This window comes from Uloborus diversus, chromosome 9, assembly GCF_026930045.1.
Source record: "Uloborus diversus isolate 005 chromosome 9, Udiv.v.3.1, whole genome shotgun sequence".
NCBI classification, from domain to species: Eukaryota; Metazoa; Arthropoda; class Arachnida; order Araneae; family Uloboridae; genus Uloborus; species Uloborus diversus.
In genome coordinates, this window is record NC_072739.1 from 150088853 (window position 1) to 150112755 (window position 23903).

The 23903-nt window shown below is 31.4% G+C and overlaps 3 protein-coding genes across 6 annotated transcripts in view; 1 reads left to right on the forward strand and 2 right to left on the reverse strand.

Moving 5' to 3' along the window:
* Positions 1 to 3841, reverse strand: part of LOC129229566 (large subunit GTPase 1 homolog) — a 32090-nt gene extending 28249 nt beyond the window's left edge. For both annotated transcript variants that reach the window (XM_054863895.1, XM_054863894.1), the window contains exons 1-2: positions 3683 to 3841; positions 3415 to 3541 (exon numbers count right to left, since the gene is read on the reverse strand). In XM_054863895.1, coding sequence (XP_054719870.1) covers positions 3415 to 3541; positions 3683 to 3766 — 211 coding nt within the window. In that variant the 5' untranslated portion in view covers positions 3767 to 3841. The remainder of the gene's footprint in view (positions 1 to 3414; positions 3542 to 3682) is intronic.
* Positions 3842 to 4108: 267 nt separating this feature from the next.
* Positions 4109 to 14938, forward strand: LOC129229863 (uncharacterized). 3 transcript variants are annotated; one of them, XM_054864239.1, is made up of 6 exons: positions 4109 to 4484; positions 6003 to 6161; positions 10494 to 10714; positions 11680 to 11879; positions 12967 to 13073; positions 13898 to 14929. In XM_054864239.1, exons 1-6 carry the CDS (start codon positions 4350 to 4352, stop codon positions 13970 to 13972), a joined length of 897 nt encoding a protein of 298 aa, XP_054720214.1. In that variant the 5' UTR covers positions 4109 to 4349; the 3' UTR covers positions 13973 to 14929. The 3 variants fall into 3 exon arrangements, with proteins under 3 accessions (XP_054720214.1, XP_054720215.1, XP_054720216.1); XM_054864241.1 differs by having other exon boundaries at positions 4351 to 4484; positions 10579 to 10714; positions 13898 to 14938; XM_054864240.1 differs by lacking the exon at positions 6003 to 6161 and having other exon boundaries at positions 13898 to 14936.
* A 2993-nt stretch (positions 14939 to 17931) lies between these two features.
* Positions 17932 to 23903, reverse strand: part of LOC129229358 (bestrophin-2-like) — a 40846-nt gene continuing 34874 nt past the window's right edge. The window contains exons 7-10 of the mRNA XM_054863649.1: positions 23679 to 23831; positions 22195 to 22275; positions 21620 to 21768; positions 17932 to 18851 (exon numbers count right to left, since the gene is read on the reverse strand). Coding sequence (XP_054719624.1) covers positions 18053 to 18851; positions 21620 to 21768; positions 22195 to 22275; positions 23679 to 23831 — 1182 coding nt within the window. The 3' untranslated portion in view covers positions 17932 to 18052. The remainder of the gene's footprint in view (positions 18852 to 21619; positions 21769 to 22194; positions 22276 to 23678; positions 23832 to 23903) is intronic.

A 23903-nucleotide genomic window follows, 5' to 3' on the forward strand; every position in this document is an offset into this window, starting at 1 on the left:
CATTTTCTCCCTGGCACTTCTGCTTTCATCTCACGGATCGCTACGGCGGGGAAAAGACCTTCTCTAGGGTTAAAACAAACACATTTGTTTATCAAGAAATTCATTGAATAAACATCAAAATTGTATGCAAATTGTGAACATTTTCTACAAATGACTTTCATCTGTTCATCTATATCTGTGGTGTCCCAAGTACGGCCTGCCAAGCTGATCCATGTGAACCATTGTTTTGTGTTGCAAATCAAAAAGCATTATAAATGGCAATGTTACAAACTTGGAGCAAAATACTCAGAAATTAGTTTCTGCAAAGCAGATGCATAGGAGGCTGCACAGAGGGATTAGAAGGCACCAAAAAAGTGGGAGGTCAAAAGAAAAATGTAGAGTAAGGGAGTGTGGCCCTTCAGTTGTTTTTTTTTTTTTTTTTGTTTTGTTAAATTGGGCTACAAAAGGCTTAATGTTACTGATTCCATGACCTCCAAAAAAAGGTGGAATATGGCCTCAAATTCATTCTATTTTCATGAAATAAGATCAGAAAAGTCCATTTGTTTGAAATTTTTAATTTTTAATTCTGTGAAATAAATCAATCCACTTATGAAAAATCAGTTTTCAATTGATCATTAATTTTTAACTCAGCAAAGTGAAGAGGCAAAGCCCCTTTACTTTTGAAAGAAAAAGGGGAGCGCTAACTCGAATTTTATTTATACTAATATGTATACATCTGAATGGCTATCCAGATTAAGCAAAACTCGGTTTAATAGGTTGTGGGTTAATGAGGATTTATTGTAACATCATTACTTTTATTATTTGTTAAAAATATTATCAAATAATTATTCATTAAAACTGGTAATTATAGCAAAAAACTCCCCAAAAAACATGGCTAATTGAAGAACATGTTTCTTAAAAATTTATGTCAATTAATTGCCCCTAAATAATTGGCCTTCCTGAAATGATACAGTACCTAGAGTCTCGAAAGTCCGAGGTTCCACTTAATTCGAGGTGATTTATTTATTCTTCAATTTGGATCTTTAGAGGCTAAAAAATGTTTTGCATTAAAATCTCAAGATTGAAATATTTTGCAAGTGTTAAATTTCTTTAACTAAATTTACTTAAGTAATAAAAATAATTTTGAGAGGTCAGTATCAACAACACTTGCCAAATGGCATGAAATATTCGTTAACTACCAGTGGACCATACATTAAAGACCAACTTAGTACACTAAATAACGTGAAGTTAAAATTAATTTTCCAGAATAAAGAATGTGAGGGTACAACTTGGCGCCATACGCATACGTAGATACAGCCATGAGGACAAAACTGGTCAAAATGGATTCAGGGAGTTTTAAAATGCATTTTTTGGCTGTCTACAAATTCACACATAAATAAAATTACAGTCATTGTGGGGGAAAAAACTAGTATGTTGTGGCCATCACGAAACTTTCTTCTATATTTTTCTTTTTTTTTTTCTGATCCCTCCCCATGCTTGACGAGGAAGCAATATTCCCAACAAAAACAAAATTACACATGCAAAAACTTGACGACTATCCCAATGTCTGAATTATTGCAAAAGCAAAGCAAAGAGCGAAAATTGAAAGTTTTTTTAAAAGCCTTGCTTGAATTAATTACAAATATTTTATTTGTTAACAAACATAAGATGGCAACAGTTAAAAATTTTAAATCATTGAGATAATATTTCCTATCATTTCCATACAATTAAAATCACGAGAAATACGCAGACGACAATCTATTACGATTTATCTTTCTTATTGTTGCATTAATAAAAATATTTTTATTCGCAAAAAAAAAAAAAAAAATCAACACCTCTTGGAGCGATCGGCGTCAAAATTGAACCAAAGCCTGTTTACACATGGATTCACATATATTCCAAATTTCAACCAGAACGTAGCATTACTTCTTGAGATAGGACACTCAAAATGGAAAAAAAGAACGGGTGATTGCGCTACCCCCTTTTTAGCTGTTGACACAAAAATAAAATCAGTTCTTATACCCACTAAGGGCTACTTGCCGATAAATTTTTCTTTCATTCCGTTCATTATTTCTTGAGATACAGCAGTCACAATTGACGACAAAAAACGTTCCATAGCTCAACCCCCGTTTGCGTTATTGACACCAAAATTGAATCAGCACCTGTTCCTGTTAATACCAACATATGGACCAAATTTTGTTTGATTCCGCCAGTTACTTCCTGAGTAATAGCAAGCACGCGTAACTCGAAAAACGTCCCATTGCTCCACCCCCCTTGGAGGAATTCGCGCCAAAAACTAATGGGCACAAGTTCACATAGGGGCACATATGTGTACCAAATTTCGTTCGATTTCATGCGGTAGTTTTTGTTGTAGAGCGGCCACAAAAAACTGGTCACACACAGACGTGACACACATACACACACACATACACACACACATACATACAGACAGACATTTTCCAAAAATGGTCGAAATGGACTCAGCACACCTCAAAACGTTCAAATCCGTCAAAATTCGAAATTCGAAAATTTGCACGAATCCAATACTTTCTTCTATATATTAGATATAGAAGAAAGTAAAAAAGTCAGAATTTGTTTAAGGGTAATCAAAATTTAAATTCATGTTGAAATAAAAATGATAAATATTTCGTAAAGACAATACTTTCGGTTTTCTTTCTTTGGACAAGGAAGAAAAGATATCCGTAGCTATGTTGTGTGAATAGTGTAAAATTTTAGTGATGAAATATTTAAATATTTTTCGTATAATCTGAGTTTTCAGTAATCCGAGGTAGCATGAGCCCCAATTACCTCAGATTTTTGAGACTGTACTGTATGTCATTATCTTAGGACTTTTTAAATTGACTTTTGCGGAGTAAAAAATTAGAAAAATTATTTTCTAGCCTTTTATGTCACAGAAAATTGCAGTCAAAGCATTAATTGATTGACTAGAATTTTGAGTCCCACTTTTTTGTCAGGGATAATTTCCAAGATTTGACCTGCATCATGTAAATATATTTGGAAAAAAAAAAAGTTATTCATAGTGTTAAAACCTTTGCGGTGAATGTTAAAAAAATAGACATATTTTCATTTCAAGCACAAATATATTTCATTTGTGATCAAAACATACACAAGTGAAATGATAGTGTGTAGACCTGGGGAAAATGTAAGGAAATGCTTATGGATGCCATATTAGAGTGAATAAAGTTAAAATAAAAAGACATTAACACAAAAAAATAGGAAAACATTTGAATTGAAATAACAAAGTTGAGTATAGTCATCCCTCAACCACAAGCACCACTGATATGAAGACCAAAACTTAAAATTATTTTGAGACAAATTAGCACAAGAACTTTAAATGAGTAATTAGTTCATAATAGCATCATCAATTGAGACTCCACAGTAAACAGAAGAGGGGTTTCACTTCTAGTGTTTTACCTTCATTATATTCTTTTTCGGCAAGAGCTGCTTTGTCCAGAAAATCATCTAATGATGATTGCTCAGTAACGCTATTTAAATTCAGTTTTCCAAAATCACGACCATCTAGTAAATCACTGGTATGTCTCTAAAAGAAAGAAAATGTAATTAATATTCAGTTTGTTTGTGAATGTTTTGATTTCTTTACACTATTCAGAACACTTTTTATACGGAAGTCTTCTTAATACACTTAAAACATGCAAGTAAAGTTCAAAATAAGCAATCTTACATATCCATCTCTGATGACAAAATTTGACCTTTTCTTATGAGCACGTATTAAGCACCTGCCCAAAGCGGGATCCTTCTTAGGCATGATTATATTTCAATTTTCTGACAAGTTTTCTGGAGAAATTTTTGATGTTTACGAAACGAGACACACACATGTGCAAGAGTGTGGAGTTAAAACCTCATGGAGCAGATATTTACATCACAGAGGAAGCGTCTGCAAATTTTTGGAATGTTATTTTCATGATTTCAGATTTTAAAAACCTGTAAAAAATTTAATAATATTATTCTTGTCTTTTTCATGCTAAATTTCTTTTTAAAAGTAATAACTTAAAGATTTTTTTTGTACTTCTTTTGACAAATCGAGCTGAAGTGAAGAGTTGGCAGTTTATTATTTGTAAACAATTTTTTTTTTTTTAATCGTATGCTTCCAATCGTAACTTTCAGATTTTATTTTATGAAAATATCTTACATTAAAATAACAGAAATGACGGACTTGTCGAAATTTTGATTTCAGTACTTACTTGGTGTGTGCGTTCCCAGCTTGCCATCTAAGTAGAAAACATGTGAGATATATTAAAAAATTTAAACAAAAGTGTCGGTCAAAAAGCAAGTTTCCCCCTTGACATTATGTTTCAGTCGGACAAGCGGGTTGATCTGAAAATTATAAAATGGAGAGAAAAATTTCAGCCCACTTAGAATTGCAAGAAAATGAGGAACATGATATTAAAAAAGAAAATTTACCTGCAGGAGAAGCATTAACATTTTCCCCCTGTAACGTGATTTCCTGTTTTTACGAATATCCAGTAAGTCAACATGTGTTCCGAGACATTAACAGAAAGCTCCCATTTTCAGAACAAAAGCAGAAGGGAAAAAAAAACTTTCAGCTTAAAGTAATTTAAAATAAAATCTAGCTTTCATTTCAGTGTAAAATAAAGCGAAACGGTTATTATCAAGCATGGTTTACTTAGATTCTCATTCATTCTATTTCTCTGCGTTACTCTTTTTAGATTTTTTCATTTTTCAAAACAAGTTTCGTATTTTATTTTGAAAGTCATTTGATTTTTTTTTTAAATTTCTTCAATTTTTATCACATAAACTCATTGCATCTTGAAAGGTAACAACTCTAAACTCCTACATTTTAAAACTTAAATAGATTTTTGCTGCATGATTGCTTTTTAATCTTGCATTATTGTAATTTTTTTTTAAAAAAAAGTGCTGCTGTTTATTCATGAAAATATTTCTTCAAACTTGCTGATGATGTCAAAGTTATGAGGATAGTAGAGAATGAAGAACACGTAAAGCAGCTACGGGATAACTAGATCATATTACTAATAAGTAGGCTGACACATGGGATATGACAGTTGACATTGAGAAATGTCAAGTGTTACATTTAGGTCATGGAAATAAACGTACAAGTTATTTACATGTTTCAGTGATTAGTCAGGCAAAAAATATTATTGATCTGGATGTTTTAGTAAATCAGGACTACAAATTTAGTCAGCAGTGCAGCATTGCAACTAACAAAGCCAGTAGAATGTTTGGATTTATCAAATAAAGCTAAGAAGGTTTTTTTTTTTTTTTTTTTTTTTTTTGCATTTGTATAGAAGTTTAGTCAAACCTCATTTGTAGTATGCTGTTCAGTTTTGGTCTCCTTATCTCAAAAAGATATTTGTTTATTGAAACAAAGAAGGACTACTACTAGGCCAGTAAGGGGACTTTCAGATTTAGATTATGATACCAGACTTTAAAAGTTGCTTGTCACATTTGTATTAAGTGTATCTAGTGTTTATCGTTTACTATTTCAGATATGAAATAAAAAAAGAAAAATTGCATTTGCTTGGGCAAATATTTTAACTGAAAAACATTCATAGGAACTCATTTTTTAAATAATGTTTTATGTTTTTTTCTCTCTACTCTAAATCTCATGTTAATTAAAATTGAGCAATCACGAGTGCTTATTGTTCTCATTTGACTGTTTTGAATTCCTATGATTTTATTTTCCCGCCGCCTCCCTCTGCAGCTCCACCGTCGGCCGGCCGCCTCACGATTATCTCCAACGAAAACAGTCTCCAGGTTGCGTCACTTACTTGCTTACCTTTACACATGCACCTACACACACATACACACACACATGCATAAATACAGACACCTACACATACAAACAAACACAAACACATACATACAAATACATACACATGCATACACATACACACACACCTACGCACACAGACACAAACACACACACACACTCACGATTGCGAAAAACATAATTTGAATTCAAGATGTCAAAATTCAAATTAATTTTTTTTTCTTATTTTCAGTTGAAAATTATTTTACCATCTTCTGTTTCCGATGTTTGCTGTCAGTGGTGCTATCCTATTACATTTGGAGGAGGCTTGGTTGAAGGAGACAATGTGAATATATCGGTTAAGCTAGGAGAAAAATGCTGTTTGTTGATGACTACTTTGTCTTTTCCAAAGGTTTTGATTTATAATTTAAAAATATATTTTTTACCTTACTGTTGCAAAATAGTCGTCCATCACGTACATGAGCGACCATATGCAAAATTTTAAGGGGGGGGGGGGGTGTATTTCCCCCATGGTTTAACTGGATATTTTCCCCACGAAACCAGTTTCAGTACAGATTAGTTATTAAAATTTGACATTTTTAATAATTCATTCATTAAAATTGTAAAAGAAATGTTTTTACATTTTTGAAAAAAAAAAAAAAACTACTAAAAGCAAGGAAGTTCCAAATTCTAAGGGCTTGAGCCCACATGCATAAGGTGAATTCCCTGATTCCAAGCCAAATAACATTATTAAACCCCTGTTATGCAGACACCCTTCTTTTGCAGACAAAAAAATCTGCCGCCTTACTGTCCGCATTGGAGGGGTTTTACTATATTTCTAACCATGTTCATTTTTAAAATGATTGTTCTTATTTTAAAGCAATATTGGGGAAGTTGGAGCAGATTGATCTGCTTTTCTACTTTTCATTTTTTATCTCATCAAAACATTAAATAAGCAGTTTAATTTTCTTATGAGTTTCATTAAATATTTTTCCTTATTCCAGCTTTTTTTTTTTTTTTTTTTTGAAAATGTTTAATTCATTAACTCTTTTTATATTAATTTTTAACTGAACTTGTGAGGTGGACCAACATGCCTGGGCCTGGGGTGTGCAAATAACAATAATAATTTCTGTTACAATTTTACCATAAATATTATCCAATTTTGTAACTAACTTTTATTGCTTTCTCTTTAGAATGAAAAAGCATTAAAGTTTAAAGACCAAAATGCAACATATTAAATTAAAACAAATACCAAATTTACCAACTTCTACTTTTGAGCTATTTAAACTGGAACCGTTTTTGAATTTTCTTTAGAATCAGCACAACTTAGGTCTTCATCAACTTTGCTGTTGCTAATTACTAGACTACCGCTTTTCTAAACCCAAAATTTTCCTCAAACAACGCTCACAAATAAGGACATTTCCTGATCTTAGTTCAGCCATTTTTGGTAATAAATAAATAAATAAATAATTACATATTCTGGTGTAGTTTTATACTGTCTGACTTCATTAATGACTTTTATTGCAGTAAAAACTTGACTATGTTAAAAAGTGTAGGAATGCCTAATTTTAAATTCAAGAAAAGTTTTTGTAGTGGTTGCATTAAAATTAGTTAATTTTTAAAACATCTATATATATATATAAAAGAAAGTCATGTTAGTTACACTATTAATAACTCAAGAACGGCTGAACCGATTCCGCTGAAAATTGGTGGAGAGGTAGCTTAGAACCAGGAGGCGGACATAGAATACTTTTTATCTCATTCGACCGCGATCCCGAAATATTTGTGATTGCAAATTAAATGTTTAATTAATTGTTTAGTTCTAAGAATTCTTAATAGATGGCGGGGTAAGTTAAATCAAGAGAGCGCTGGCGGACAGTGGCGACATCTGCGCTATTGTGGGACTGTTGTGGTCAGCAAATTGATTTCTGAATGCATTTTTTTTTTTTCAATATTCAGGTAAATTTGATTTTGTAGGATTTTTCTTTTTTTTTTCTTAAATTTCTACAACAATTGTTTTGGTTCTTATATTTGAAGATAGTTACTTATCTAAGTAAATAATTTCATTTGTCGTTTATTCAAAAGTGATTGCTCTTTATAACGTTTGTATTATAGTATTGTTTATTTCCCAAAACATTTTAAGTTGCAGGAAAAAACACTTCACTTGCTAAAGGACGGGGTTATAGTAGTGTGTTGCTTGGCGCAATAAGCAGTTAAGTGTACAGTTGAAGGATAATTTTGAGTTTCAAAGCTAATGATAATTTTTTTATGTGTTTTGGCGAATAGTTTTAACTTCCAAAGAGACTCTAAAAGGTTTTTGAAAATGTGTGGACCCATTTTATTTGAAGAAAAATGATCATTTCACACCAGAAGAGATGGAAGGGATAGTGGATTTTTTTTATTCAACATACTTCCTTTAAATTCTTAGCACGGGCATCGCCGTGCAGGTACTGCTAGTATATAATAAAGTTACGAAAAAAGCAGAAAGCCAAATTTTATGATGTAAAGTTAGATTGAAAGCAACAGTGAACAAGAAGTATAGTTGCAGAAACTAGCCTTCCTCAAAAATCAGTTGTGGTCCCTAAGACTAAACCTTTTCACTCACTCACAAGTATGAAAGTTGAACATGTCCATTAAATTTCCTTTTCTCTCTTTTGAAAATGTTTGCTTATTTTTCAGAGCTGCAGCTGAGCATAGTAACATTAAAACTAAAATCACTGGCGCAACAGCTCTTGTGATATACTGTGCCCATCTCAGTTTTTGCAACCGAAGCTCTGGGGTGCAAGAGCAGGCGTTGAGGTTAAGTGGTCAGCTGTATGCTGCCAAGCTAAACACAAAAGCTGTATCTATACTTTTTATCAAAATTAAATTATGGTCACCAAGTGGCATGGGTGGATTTATAGGGGGGAGGGGGGACGAAGGGCAAATGCCCCCCATTCTTGGGAGTACTTTATGCGTATTGACAATACACCTTTCAAAATTTCAAAAGAAAAATCGTGATTTTTTTTTTCTTTTTTGAATAGTTCAGAAGTGAAAATGAAAAGAGTAGCGACTGTCCTTTTCTAATGGGGGGGGGGGGGTGCCATACATTGTATTACAAGTAGTAAAGCTGTCACTGGGTTGCTGAAAATGTGTTGAAAATGAAACTGAAAACTATTAGGGCAGGTTATATAAATGAAAATATCGGCTGAACGAGTTATGTATTCAGCTGCAATTCTTTAAAAAAATCGACGATTATTTCAACAAATTAGAAACTAAAAGAAAGATTAGGAAAAAGCAAATTAACCTATAAACTAAACAAGGTATAGCTTAGAGCAACCACTCTGTTGAAGACCCCTCTCAAAAATTTCATGATTTGTTCCTTAAAAAAAATCTTGAAAAATAAACCTTGAAATTTGGAAAAGTGCGAATACAAATCATAAATTTTAAAATTTATAACAAATGAGGGGGGTAGGGGGAGAAATGCCAAAATATGTCAAATTCAGCTTTTTGCCACATCCTGCATCAAAAATGTAAAAATCATGGTTCTCTGTATCATATTACTCGAGATAAATTTTTCTGACTCACATGTTTCATATCTTGCTGTTCATTTAATCTCGAATGCTGTATTTTGGAAATTCTTTTATGTTGCGAAAATTGCCTGCAAAAAAAAAAAAAAAACCACTACCTCTATTTTTTTTCGTTTTTTTGCACTACTTCTAATGGAAGAATAATTAGAAATCTATAGTTGTTTTTGTTTTTCTTTTAAACATAAAATAGTTGTTTCTTACAAAGTTAGAACAATAGTGTAAAACTGTACCATCTAGTACTAAATTTCAGAGGCTGGAAAGGACAAATGAAGTGCCCTAAAATAATTTTAACTGTTCTCTAGTCCTTGAAAATGATCAGATGAGTCTTTGAAATTCCTAAGCAAAGTGTGCTTCAAATTCATTTTTTTTTCAAGTGTATAAATTATGAATTGTTCAAATGGGCAGCATGTCACTCTCTTGTTACCTATTTTCAAAGTCTGTGCACCATTTCTTTTAAAGCTATTGATCATTCTTTATGTAATTCATTGTTCTATTTCTGGGTGGGTTGGATGTGTGATTAAAAACTAATTGAATTGAACCGACAGCCGATGTAAACAAATAACAGTGCATAATCTTCTCTTCTCCCTCGCTTTTTCTCTCTTAGGACTGCTGTCATTGATTTGTCAACACGAAAACAATTTTTACTATGCATTATCGTAATTTGCAACAAATATTTCGCCTATTGTTTTCCTAGATTATTGTAGTTCCAATTATCCTTTATAAGTCTTCAAAATGCAGAATTTTATATTCGTTTTATAAACATTTCTCTGGGAGGGAGGGAGGGTCCAGAACCACCCTAAAATTGAGGATATTCCATACCCTACTAAAGAGGATACCATTTCCCCTCTTAAGTTCATTTTTGATTACAAACTTACTTGATTGAACGGGTCTATAAGAACGAATCCTTTAAATGAACAGATCAGAATGATCTCCTAAAAAATAAACGGCTGTTCTTTTGAACAGTGAACAATTTGAAACATTGTCTTGATGCACTTGTGGTAGCAATTTGCTACTTCAATGTATGGAGGTCCGACTAGTTATATTCATGTTATTCCTTTAGTACAACTGTGACTCTATGACTCACGGTATGTCATATCAAGTGTACATATTTTTTGGATGCCTATTTTTGAAAAATAATAATTATCTTGTAAAATTATGTTATTTTTTTGTTCTAGGTTTATTGTTGTGAAAATGGTCTTGATAGTCAGCACCATACTACATACTTCATTTCTGAAAATTCCTTGCTTTGTGTGCTTCCAGATCCTTTAGTGTGTTTTGCAAAAGCTTCTTATGTTCAAACAGAAACATTCCACCTTGAGAGTAGTTCCAATTTGGTTGTTTTGAATTGGTACACATCTGGAAGATATGCCAGAGGAGAACAGTGGGATTTTTCAAAGTAAGATGCGTCACGTTTTGTTTTTGTTCTTTCAAATGTACTTTGTATTGCAGTTTATAATGTTTAAAACATTTATTCTTTGCAAAAAATGTGCCAATTTTGTAAATGAAATACAGTGAAGCACCCTTTATAAATTTCTGTTTTATATATTTCAATGATTTATAGGTTTTTAAAATCTGTCCCGGTTCCCAGAAGATATATATTAATGTCTAGTCGCTATATGTTTTTTCATTTATACGTTTTTTATACAGTCCCTTCAAAAATGTATAAACAATTCTTTATTGTACATATGTCACAATTTTCAGTAGAGAAGATATTTTTTTTAGTACTGCTTTCATAAATCACATAACTGGTGATAAAAAAATATATATATATATATTTTTCTTTTATCAGTACCATACCTTTAACATATTTTCTTCTGTAAGAAAATTTAAATTTTTTTGAAGAATGCAAAATTTTCAACAAATATTCAGAAGCAAATTATGCATAGGAATTTTTTTAATGATAAATATGTTTTGCTATTTATTACCATATTGCACTAAGTTTTCTAATATGTAATTAAATTTTTTTTCATCAAATTGGATTTTTTTTGGAAGTTATTTTACCAGAATCTTTCTATCACAATGCTCAATACCCTGAGTTTGGACACAGGACTAAACCACCATGCTCTTGCTGTTTACTACTATATTTAAGACAAAAAAAAAGTTTTGTTTTCATTTAAAGTTTAAAAAATGATTTAGAAAATTCTCTTAAAGGACTTCTTAAAATAGAAGCCTAGGGCAATTATTTAATTATTATTATTATTATTATTATTTTTTTTTTTTGTAATTTCAGTCTGCATGAAATATTAATTTGAACTTCATATTAATAGTGACTAGATAAATCTCTTATTAATTTCTATTTGAAAATAAGGTGCTATAAACTGCTATTTGTGGCTATGACACTCATAATTCTTTATATTTCAGACTGAAAAGTGTTTCGTCTATATACATAAATGGGAAACTCAAATTTAAGGAAGCATTGAATATGAGAAGTGTACCTACCTTGAGCATTAAAACAGCTATGAAATCATACAATATTTTTGGCACCTGTTTTGTTATCGGATCATACCTGAACACCATGAGCAGAAATCTCTTGGAAGATTTGGGAAAATATAGTGGTTATGGTAATTATAGATTATAATAAGTATGTTCTGAATGTTTTTAAAGTTTGCTGGAATTTTTAAAATATCAAAAGTAACCCAGTTTGAGTTTTTGAAAAAAAAAAAAATATATATATATATATACTTTTATTTTGAGGATTCTTTTAAGCTATGTTTGAATATGTGATTAAAATTGAGTACCAAATCTGAAACGGTTAGTTTTCTTTTATTCAAACTTGTAAAAGAACTTTTTTTTATTCTGGTGAACTTTAAACAAAAGTAAAATTACAGAAATAAATCATGCATAATCATTTTCAGAATGTATTAGCATAACATTTTATTTTTAATTGATAATATTTCTTAATTTTTTTTAAATAAAGTAATAGTGAAAAAAAGAAAGAAAACTGAAATTACACATTGCTTGCCTGTTGAATCTATGAAATAAGTACAGAATTTACTCTGGGGAAATTTCCAAGGTGGAATTTTTCACCATGAGCAAAATGTTAAGTGGCACAAATCAAGGGTGCCCCCCCTCGAGCAAATGTGCACCCCCTCTAAAATTGCGAGGACCCCCCCCCCACCCAAAAAAAAGAGAAAAATACCTTTTAACCCCCCCCCCTAAAAATATCAATGTCGCAGTTTGCGCCATGACCGTCCCCTAGGTGGGCATCCCTGCACTAATGTGGGAATAGCCTGCAAATGGATATTTGTTGAATGAGATTTTGGGAGGAAAATGGGAATTGTGCAATCCTATGTCCTAATGTGAACCCTGGAACAGAAAAATAAATGAAAAATGTTTCTTCAAAATGTATTTTTGTTGTAAATGTACTATTTAACACAAAAATAATTTTTCAATTCAAACCAGTAGTTCCCAAGATTAGTGCGTTCAAAAAAACAAACTCTTCAGCTTTATATTATTAGTATATATTTTACTCATTTTGTTTATATGTGTGACAAATCACTTTTTAAATAATTGTTTCAAGAAAATGTTAGTATGTTAAGTTTCTCAAATAGTTGTTAATTTAATTCAGTGCAGTTGTTACATGTACTAGGTATACATATTCTATGTTTTTTTTTTCTTTTTTTTTAATTTTTACTTTTACAATCCTAGGTGAAAAAAGAGATCCTTCTACAATATTTGCAATTAGTCCATTATACATTGATGATAATATATTAACTGGATGCCTGATTCGTTTTGTTTCAGAGTCAGTTGAAAATGTAAGGAGTTTTTTAACTGCCATTTTTTTTTTTTTTTTCAAAGAATAATTTCAAAGTTATATAATAGATTTTGACAGGATAGAAAAAATCAATCTTAAAGCTTTTAAAGGTATATTTATTCATTTTTTTTAAAATTATCCTTATTATTTATGTAGTAATTTAGGCATTATTGTTATTTATTTATATTGTTAGTTTTCTAAATGTAAAATATTCAAACTAAAAAACTTTTTGATTTTTCATTTCAATGAAATTTATTGCACTCATTTTTTGAATATTACGAATATGCATCTAAACAAACTGACATTTAATTTCAGCATCTTATTACCTCAAAAAAAAAAAAAAAGGAACAATAAATACATTTATGTTTAAAATTATTTATATGTTTTCATATTTAAAAAAATAATAATAAAGATTTGGTTTTAAAACTTAAAAAAAGGAAGCATTTATTTAAAAAAAAGTCTTGAACTTTATGTGCTTAAAATTATTGTCGCCCTTTCTGGGAAAATTAAATTGTTCTTTGGGAAATAGATTTTTCTTTCAACTTTTTGATGAAATTGTTTATTTATTTATTTTGAAAAATTCTGCTCAACTTCTACTATTCTAATGTTCTATTTTTAGTTGATTGTCTGGAGGAAAATTTCCAAAATAATGAAAAAAAATCATAAAAATATAATTTTATAAAAGTAAGCATAAGTAAGGTGAATATAGATATAATTTTTTTTAAATTATTTTTTTACTCATTCTTTAGAAATATTTGTGTATGTGTGTGCTGTTGCAAACAGTTAACAAAATTAAATTAAAATTAACACAAATTCTTTTTACAGACTATGAAGAGAATTGAAACAATGTTAGAGCCTTTGTACTCAACTCTTGGAGGAAATCCTTTTGAAAACAAATGAATGTTTTTTACAATTTCATATATAGCTGGTTTTATATTTTGTCATAATGCAAGTATCTAGTCATGTGCCTTGTTATTCCTACATTTTCATTTAACTCATCATTATTTATAATTTTGTAACTGTTATCCTAATTGCAGGGGTCGAAGTAGTCCTATATATCCTATATTTTCTATATTTTCAAGAAAAGCATCAAAATTGTTCTATATTTCCTATATTTTTGAAAAATGTCCTATATTTCCTATATTCCCGTTTTTTGTTGTTGTTGAACCAGGAGGACATTAATTCTACAAATTTTGGTGCATGGTGCACTAAAGGAAAAGATGATTTTACCGCTTTTTGCCATTTTTGCAACTGTTCAGTACCTATAAGCAATAGTGGATTCTCGCAATTGAGGCAGCATGCTAAAACATTCAAGCATAAAGAAGACTCTGAAAAACGTCAAGAGGATCCTTCTCAAGCTGTTTGTTCTTAATACAAGTGTTGAAGGGTTCAGTTTAGATATAAAATCAAAGAACAGTGGAATTAGTACTTAGGTCATGAGTGAGGAAGAAAAAATAAAAACTTTCTTTGTTCAAATTTTGTTTAATTATTTCGTCTATAAAGTACACTGTTTTTTTTTTTTCAAAAATTATTCTTTCAACTAACAGGAAAGTCATTTCAGATGTAAGGAATAATTTTATTTGAGGTTTTTTTTTTTAAACAAAATCATTGCTAAGAATAAATAAATAATATATGATTTGTATTTTCTTTTTTCATAGCAAAATTATTCATATAATGTGTCCTATATTTGTCCTATATTTTTTGCGAAAATGTCCTATATGTGACAAGTCGGTCACTTCTACCTCTGTAATTGGTTTTATATATATTTACTCAAATATGTAAGTTATGCACAATAAACAATTTAACTGAAATGGTTTTCATAAATTCAGTTACGAATGCTTTTGTAAAATAAATAAATGTTCTCAGTACATGTAATTCAAATGCAGCTCTTAAAAGCTTGGCACTTGAATACAGTAGAACCTCCTTTTGCGCAGAGGTTATGTTAGTTCCAGAAAAATGCTAGGTAAATTAAGGCTTCATAGTAGTGTTAAAATTAGTTACGTTTCATGGGTTAAAAAATGCTTCATTCTAGTGATAGATAAATATATAATTACATGAAATACACCGCCCGGCATAGGACTAACTTTAGTCCTATGCCGGGCTGATGAGTGCTAATAAGCATGAAACTGCAGTCCTCGGCTGGAATTGACTGAGCTGGTGGTGTATTTCATGTATTTCTGCCTTAGCCCTGGCTATAGGGCGGTAACTTACTGAAAATATATAATTAGTTTAATGTGTACTTATTTTGGTACATGTGCAGAACATGAACACAGAAAGTGTACATTAAGTGTTAATTAAAAAAGAGCTGGTTAAGGACAGTCTTTTGGCAGTCATTATTTTTGTCTGTAGTTCTCTCGTCTTTTCTATGATGGAATCTTCCTTCCCTAACAAATCAGAAAAATCATTTGCCATTGTCGATAAATGGCTTAAAATGTTCAATGGGAAAATTTTTGGTTGTGCTTCTTAGATATCGGTATCCCTATTGGTTTCTTCCTCTTTTATCACTGCTAAAACCTTTTTACAATGCGCTCTGTATTGTGTGAGTTTGAGGACATTACTTCTGGGAACAACTCTGGGAATCAATCGCAAAAAAATGCATCCAGTGGCCTAAGCTCGCTTATTAGCACATTAAGATATAGTTTATTGCATTTTATCTGCAGTCTCAAAAGTTTAGATTTTGAAGGAGAGAAACATTTTATGTTTTCAATGCCGCATCTGCATAAAACCAAAACTCATTCACATAAAGCAAAATAAAAACAACAAATCTTAAACTGTGTGTTATCAAATTTTTATAAAGCAATACTTGCATAAAATGAAGGTCTACTGTATATCAATTTAAAAAATATCTTCTTTATCTGAATAAAATAAAGCTTTTGGTGCTAAATTCAGATAAAACATTTTTTTTTTTTTAAATATTGATATACATTTTAAAATAAATTATGTATATATGTAGCATCTTTTTCTTAATTGCCACATTTTGAAAATATATCTATTGGAGCTTTACTTGATTTTCAAAAAGAGGGAGAATATTCTTTTTCACCTTTTACTTTGTTTTTATTGCTTTAAAAATATTTTAATTACAAGGCTTAGTTTGAATAAGAAAGTTAATACTAGATGTAAGTTTCCTTTTCTGCTTGTCCTGGCCACACTGGATTTTATAGTCCAACCATGGATTGTATGGTATGGGCAAATGTCTGGTAAAGACGAGTCTATCTGAATGAGGGGGAAAAGTAAAAATTTGATGCGCATGTTCTGCTCTATTGAGTGAGATTCTGCTTAATTTAGAGGCTAACATATGTTTGCAAAAGCTGACATCGCTGAAAACTAATTGGTATGTCTCTTTCCACCTGTAAATGGGATGTTTGCCTTTCCATACAATCCGTGGTCAGACAGTAGACTATTCTTTTATCCTTTTTATCTTCTTTACTAATAATAAAGCTGAAAGTTTCTCTGTCCGGAGAATGTCTGGATCTCTGTGACGCGCATAGCGCCTTGACCGTTCGGCCAATTTTCATGAAATTTGGCACAAAGTTATTTTGTAGCATGGGGGTGTGCACCTCAAAGCGATTTTTCGAAAATTCGATGTGGTTCTTTTTCTATTCCAATTTTAAGAACAAAAATATCATAAGATGGACGAATAAATTACGAAATTATCATAACGTGGAACCATAACATGGACACAAGCCAATTGGTGAGATACGAAATTATCATAACGGGGAACCGTAACATGGGTTCAAGTCAATTGGCGAGAAAATTCACCATACATTTTTTGTTGAGACTTGAATTAATTTTTTTGATGTTTTCTCATGCAAATGCGGGGGACGAATCGGCAATCACGTTTTCTTGCCGATTCGTCAGTGTGACGTCACACACGTTTTGCTACAGCGCTATCATTTTCTTTTATAAAAGCTTGTGTCTTTAGTTAAAATGACGAGTTGACCATTTAAGTAACATGTTTGTGCATGAAGTTCATATTGAACATGATTTTAACGTTTGAATTTACAAATAAAACTAAATGCTTTTAAATTTCTGCCCTGTTTCATTTTTCCACTGCGTAAATCTCTACAATATACATACCCTACAATATATATGTAAATATACAGGGGAACCAAAAGACCTTTTAATTTTTCTATTACAGGCAAAGCCGTGCGGGTACCACTAGTTACTAATAATAAAGCTGGAAGTCTAGATCTCTGTCTGGATGTCTGTGACGCGCATAGTGCCTAGACCGTTCGGCCGATTTTCATGAAATTGGGCACACAATTAATTTATAGCATGAGGGTGTGCACCTTGAAGCGATTTTTCAAAAATTTGCTTCAAGGTGGACACTTTTGCTTTCCACCTGTAAACCGGATGTTTGCCTTTCCATACAATCCGTGGTCAGACAGCAGACTATTCTTTTATCCTTTTTATCTTTACTAATAATAAAGCTGAAAGTCTGGATGTCTGTGATGCGCATAGTGGCACCCAATTAGTTTATAGCATGAGGGTGATCGCACCTTGAAGCGATTTTTCGAAAATTCGATTTTGTTCTTTTTTTGTTCCAATTTTAAGAAAATTTTACTCAGCAAATTATGATAACGTGGACGAGCAAAAATTACCATAACATGGTGGATGAGAAAATTATAACGTGGAACATGGGCAAGCAAATGAACGTCGCAAATTGGCGAGAAAATCATTTTTCATTATTTGTAAATATACAAGCTAACCAAATGACTTCTTAATTTTCTACTACGGGCAAGGCTGTGCGGGTACCGCTAGTTGATAATAAAAAGAGAAAAAAATCCTGAGTAAGGTTTTTATTGTACATCTGAGAGCATGTTTTACGAATAAAGAAACTGTTAAAAAAGATAGGAGTAAAAATAGAATCAACTGTAAAAAAATGCATATGCTGAAAACTTCAGTTGTATTCATTCATTACTTACTGCAATTTGTTTCTCTTCACACTTCAAAGTTCAATAATTTAAGGAGCCAGGGACTTTATTTTGTATTCTTTTCTTCTGTTTCAATTGAAATAGCAATGTCTTCTGCTTTGCTTTTCACTTCTTCGGCAGTTGGATTTTTCTTTAATGCACTTGAAGATTCACAAATTTCAGGCTCCCCAGCCGCAAAGTCTTTCACAATTTTAGCAGTTTCTTTAAGTATATATGGCACATCATTCTTGTTTTCAAACTTGTAACCATCAGTTTCAAGTTTGCTCATTGACGCAGACCGTGAGTATTCTTCTGGAATCGATGACATTGTTTCCATTTCTATCTCCGAGACAGTATCTGTTGATTCAGAATTATCATTGGAAATATTTGCCAGCGAAGTACATTCTTTATTTGTTGTCACTTGGCTATGTATCTTTGAAGGTTTTAAAATTCCACTGCTTTCATATTGATTTGCTGTTGCTTCTTTATCAGGAACATTTTTCCTATTGATCATGTTTCTTGTTTCAAAAGAAACATTTGAGTCCTGACTAAGTGTTGGGCTAACTTTTCGTGACAATCTTTCAAAATTTGTTCGATTGTCATATTTAATTGGTTTGAGTATTTCAGTATCTTCTTCAAAAGCTACATTAATATTACCTTGAGGATAAGATAAGCTTTTCATGGTATTTTTCTTACGACCAGGTCTACTTCGGATGCTCTGAACCAATCCTGAATTTAGAACTCTTCTCATGAGGGATGGCCTAGAAGTCGTAGTTTTTTTCATTGAGTTGCTCACATATATATTTTCCTCTTTGTCTTGCTCTAGTAGTTCATCAACTGGTAGATATTTCACGTTTTCATCAACGCTATAAAAAATAAAACAATATTAAATTACACCAAATAAAAATTTAGCTGTAGTTACAACTAATTTAGCATAACATCACTTTTTCACACTAAAAACTTTTAATAACTTTAGAGTTTGAGTAAATTTTCCATATCAAGATTTTTCATCCTAAATTAACTAAATTTTTAAATTTTTGTTTGAACTTTCATATTTATAAGTTTTATTAGATTATGACTTGTTATCTTATGTTTATTACGTTCTGTTTCAAATGCTATTGGTATAAAGGTTACGCCTAAAATCTGTCTCTAAAAGATTCCTTCAGTCATGAAGTTGATGTGTGTGTAGGAGAGATGCATTTGACAAGTTTTATTCCGTTTAAAGTAGGTAACAGTTAAAAAGTTTTATTCAGCTGCTGTACTAATGTAATTTGAAAATATTAATGGCTAGTAAAATATGCAAACTACTAAGTTGTTGGCTATGGGAACTGTGGTCAATTCTAAAATATATAATGTCATAGTTTTTTTCTTTGTCATGAATTTAGAAAACTGTTTCTGCCATTAGTTTTATGAAATTTTGTTAAACAGATATCCAGAAAAAAAAACATATTTTTTAATTTTCAGTTTAATTATTGTTTTATTCTTTCAGAAATCATTTTAAACAATTTTTAATGTCACATAATATGAATGTTTTTATGTTGAATATTTTAATTTTAAAATTTCATATTTTCTCCAAATGGCAGTACATCAGGGCGACTCTAGTAGTTCTGCCGCCCTAGGCGATGTTGACAAATGCCTCCCATTGATAAAATAATAATATATTAAAGTAAGACAAAACAACGTTAGAAGAAGCACAAATTTGTAAATTACAGCATAATAATATATTAATTTAAAAAAATAATTGTAAAGTGCTTAAAATTAAAGTGAGTTTCTAGTCAAATTCCTTACTTGGCTTTGTATATCCAAGCACTGGTACACACTTTAAATTCTATTTTTTAACACTAAAGTAGTGCATCTGGTGGCACTGAAACATATATTAATATTTTCAAAAGACTTTTAAATCACGCAATTTTCCACCTTTAAAATTAAATTGAATTTCTTGTTAAATTCCAAACTAAGTTTTGCATATCCAAGCACTGGTACTATTGTGCGATGAGGTTTTATCAATGAAGTTATCGCACCAATGACTAATTTAATTAGTGCATTTTTTAGTTGCAGAGTGTAACTGGAGTCCTTTTCAGAAAACAATACCTGTATTTGAAATTATGACTTTATTTCCTCCTTGGTGATATGATACAGTGGTATCCTAGGCGAGCTATTTACATATGAAATATGATATTGCAAAATAAGTTCTCTCGAAGCATAGATAGTTTAGTAAAATAGGCAAAACTATTATTTGTAAATTTGCATTATGACAAATGAAGAATCATTTATGCAATCTTAGTTTCAGTTATTTAAACTTAAAGTTTGCAGATAAAGTTTACAGTTATAAAATGCCTATTCGAGAGCATGACGGCTAGCAGCCGACTTGGCTGACTATGAAACTAAAATACGGTGCCTTAAAAGAGAGAGAGCAACTGAGCTACAGAAGTAACATATATAGTCAGCCAAAGTCATTTGCATGTGAAATGCGCATTTCCCGATGTTAGAACGGCGGTCAATCAAATGGATAAGGAACTTCGTCATTTCATGACGTAAGGCACGCACGTGTCTAAGATCGGGAAATACCTTACATACATTGAAATTAGCATTTGTGACTTTGCAAGATAAAAGAAAATAGGGATTTAATTAAAGCCAAATATATCAAAATAAACAAATAATTGATAATATTATTTGGAATTCCCAACACACTAATCTAAACACACAATATCCACACAACCAACACACTAATCTAAACACACTATCTCCACACAACAACCCTAATCTAAATTAATATTATTTTTATTATATTTAGCATTGAATCTTTTGGCACTGAACAAGATATTTATACTTTAAAAAAAATATTTCAATTTCGAAATTTGCTGCCCCTAAAATCTGCCGCCCTAGGCGGCCGCCTACCCCAGGAGCCGTGCCTGCAGTACATCTAATCAGGATTTAGTTTGGAACAAAAAGAAATGTAGAATCTTGATATTTTTAAAGGGAAATTCATGTCTGAATGGTTTGATATTAGTCTGAATTCTGTCTTATTGTTGTAAAACCTGTTGAAAAAAGAAAACACATGAGCTGAGCTTCCTGCAAGCTAAGTATCTAAAACTATAACAGCTGTGGGCTAAATAAAATCTTTTCTTTTAGGTATTTTATATCATTTTTCATTGTTATTGCTATTTTGTGTTGGTACTTCAATGAAAACTTTGCATAATAATGCACATCTTTCTTTTACTAGTTAAAAATGTATTGCTTTTTTTTAGCTACATAGTCCTTGAATTGAAATTAATTCTAATCCTTATAGAATTTTCCTAAAGCTCAGGGCCAGATTTAGGGAAGGGCAGGCGGGGCTACTGCCCCGGGGCCTTCACAACAAAGGGGCCCCCCACAATAAAATTTTTACAAAATATCCTAACTTTCACGGGTTGAAAATACCTGATATGTACATATATATCAAAATATTCGGATATACATCAAAGTATCGGATATTTTCAAAAGTATGATGATCGTTTCAAACCCTGATTAGGGGCCTCCACTCCTTCGTTGCCCCGGCGTTTCCACACTTCCAAATCCGGCCCTGCTAAAGCTAATATGCTGTTCGGTTTGAAAGAAATTTGAAAAATATAAACAATAAAGAAAACAGACTCACTGAAAATAGAAAGCTGATCCCATTGGCATGTTCATGTTTCGAACGGATCGTTTTGTTTGTGGCAGCTGTACCTCTACTTTGTCCCAAAATGCATCTCTACATACTTTTGGATGTTTCATCTGAATTAGGTCCACAGACTGGTAAACAAGCTAAGAGAAAATAAGAGCTAGAATTATTTTTCTATTAACTAAGCATTTATGTACGCAACTCAGATATAAATTTGTTTTTCTGTAAATGTTAAGTTAAATGGGCATTAATTTTTCTAAAAAATAAAGTTTTAATGTAGGTCACAAGGAAAAGATGTATTGTGGTAGAGGTCATAAAACAGTTGCTCCTAAATTTTTTTGCTGATTTAAATTATATTTTGGTTTAGTTTAGTATAATCATTTAATTATTTTTTATATCAGATTCAGTAAAATTTCTTCATTTAGTAACTTAAACCATCTGGTTTACGTTGCTATCTGTTGCTGCTTGAGTCCAGCTCTGAACTAAAATATTGTAGCTGCTTATTTTTTTATTTATTTAAATCCTTCTTTCTTAATTTATTGAATGTTTTCTTTTATTATTATACATACATTTACAGTTCTGTCAATGCACCAGTTTAACTCAAAATCATCATCATCTTCTCCATAAGGATTTAGTATTTGTTCAGCTACCTATAAAATAAATGTTTGTGAGAGTTAATAATTTAATTATTTATTCAAACTTTCAGCCAATCAACTTATTTTTGAGACATTGTTTTGTATTCTTGCTGGATAAAATGAGTGGTTTTTGTAAGAAGTCTGAAAGCAACACTTTCAATATAATTGATTATTAACAGGAGTCCTCTAGTAATACACAAAAAATGTCCAAATTTTGTCAAATCATCATTCACCATCAATTTTAGATAAGATAGGTGTTTTGTTAAATCAATTTTTTAAATCAATTTAGTCCCTCCCCACCCCTTTTTTTAAAACAAATTGTGAACATTTTATCAGAAAATTGCTTTTGTTTTAATTTGTTACGTCTGTCCATTTGTACATATGAGGGATATACACACATATTAAATGTTCTTTCATCAAATTTAAATATTTTCGCTTATTAATATTATTGATATAATTCTGTACTGCATATAAATTTAGTTTTGGTGAAGAAAGTAGCAAATAATACTTGATATACAGAGAAATTAGTCTTCCTTAAGTTGTTTGTTCTTCATCTGGGATAATCAAACATAAAAAAATATGAAAGATAAAACATTGGAATGTGATGATTGTATGTTAATAAACACATTTTTTTTTTTTTTTTGTGCTAGAATTTAAAAAGTTTTCAATTTTCTGGATTGAAATAAATCCCTGGGGGGGGGGAGGGAGGTATGGTTTTTCATCCTTTTTTTTCTGACCATTCTCATCCCTAGTCAGTTTTCAAATTTTGCAGAGGGCCAAAATAAATGTATAGAGTAAAGGGCGCCTATATACGTTGGCAAGTGGGGGCTCGAGCTCTCCCCCCCCCTACAAATTAGAACCTCCTTGATTAAGTACTTTTTTCTTTGCAAAAATGTAAAAACTTTTTTTCTCCAGCCATTAATGAATAGGTTATTCAAAATGACAAATTTTAATGACTCTAATCTGTCCTGAAATCGGTTTCCATGGAGAAAATACCCTCCTAGCCCCATGGGGAAAATATCTGAGCCCCCCCCCTTATAATTTTGCATATGGGCGCCCCTGCAGGACATTATTCCTCAAGAATTGACACATTTTGCTTGTCTCTATCTAGGCTTCTATGTAGTGTAAATAGTCTTCTAACTTCAAATACCTAGAAGTGTTTCGTTGTCTCCCATGACTACCTATTTAATAACTAATCTGTGCTTGGGTGGTAGGAATGACTTTTTTTTGTGTGTGTGTGAGCAGGAGCTTGTATTCTTGTATATACCTCCCCCCCCCCACACACAGCCATAACTGAATTGAATGCCTTTTAACATCGAAAATCTAATTCTTAATTTTTAATTCAGAAGTATTTCTATAATACACAAAAAAGTAAGTATGGTTTCACATTATGCATTAAGGTAAAGTATTTTTCTTACTTTCAGCCATCCAATGTAGAAAAAAAATTGTAGGAGTGTAAAGAATGGCACATACAGGTCAATGTCATTCCTTGGATAACCCTTAAGCGGATCTAGGTATTGCCTTCCAATGACCATGGCTGCTGCATATACATAAGTAGCAATCGTTACTACCTGTAAATCATTAAGAATTTAATAAATAATTTCTTTTCTCATTACCACACTTTTCCATTAAGAAAGTCTTCA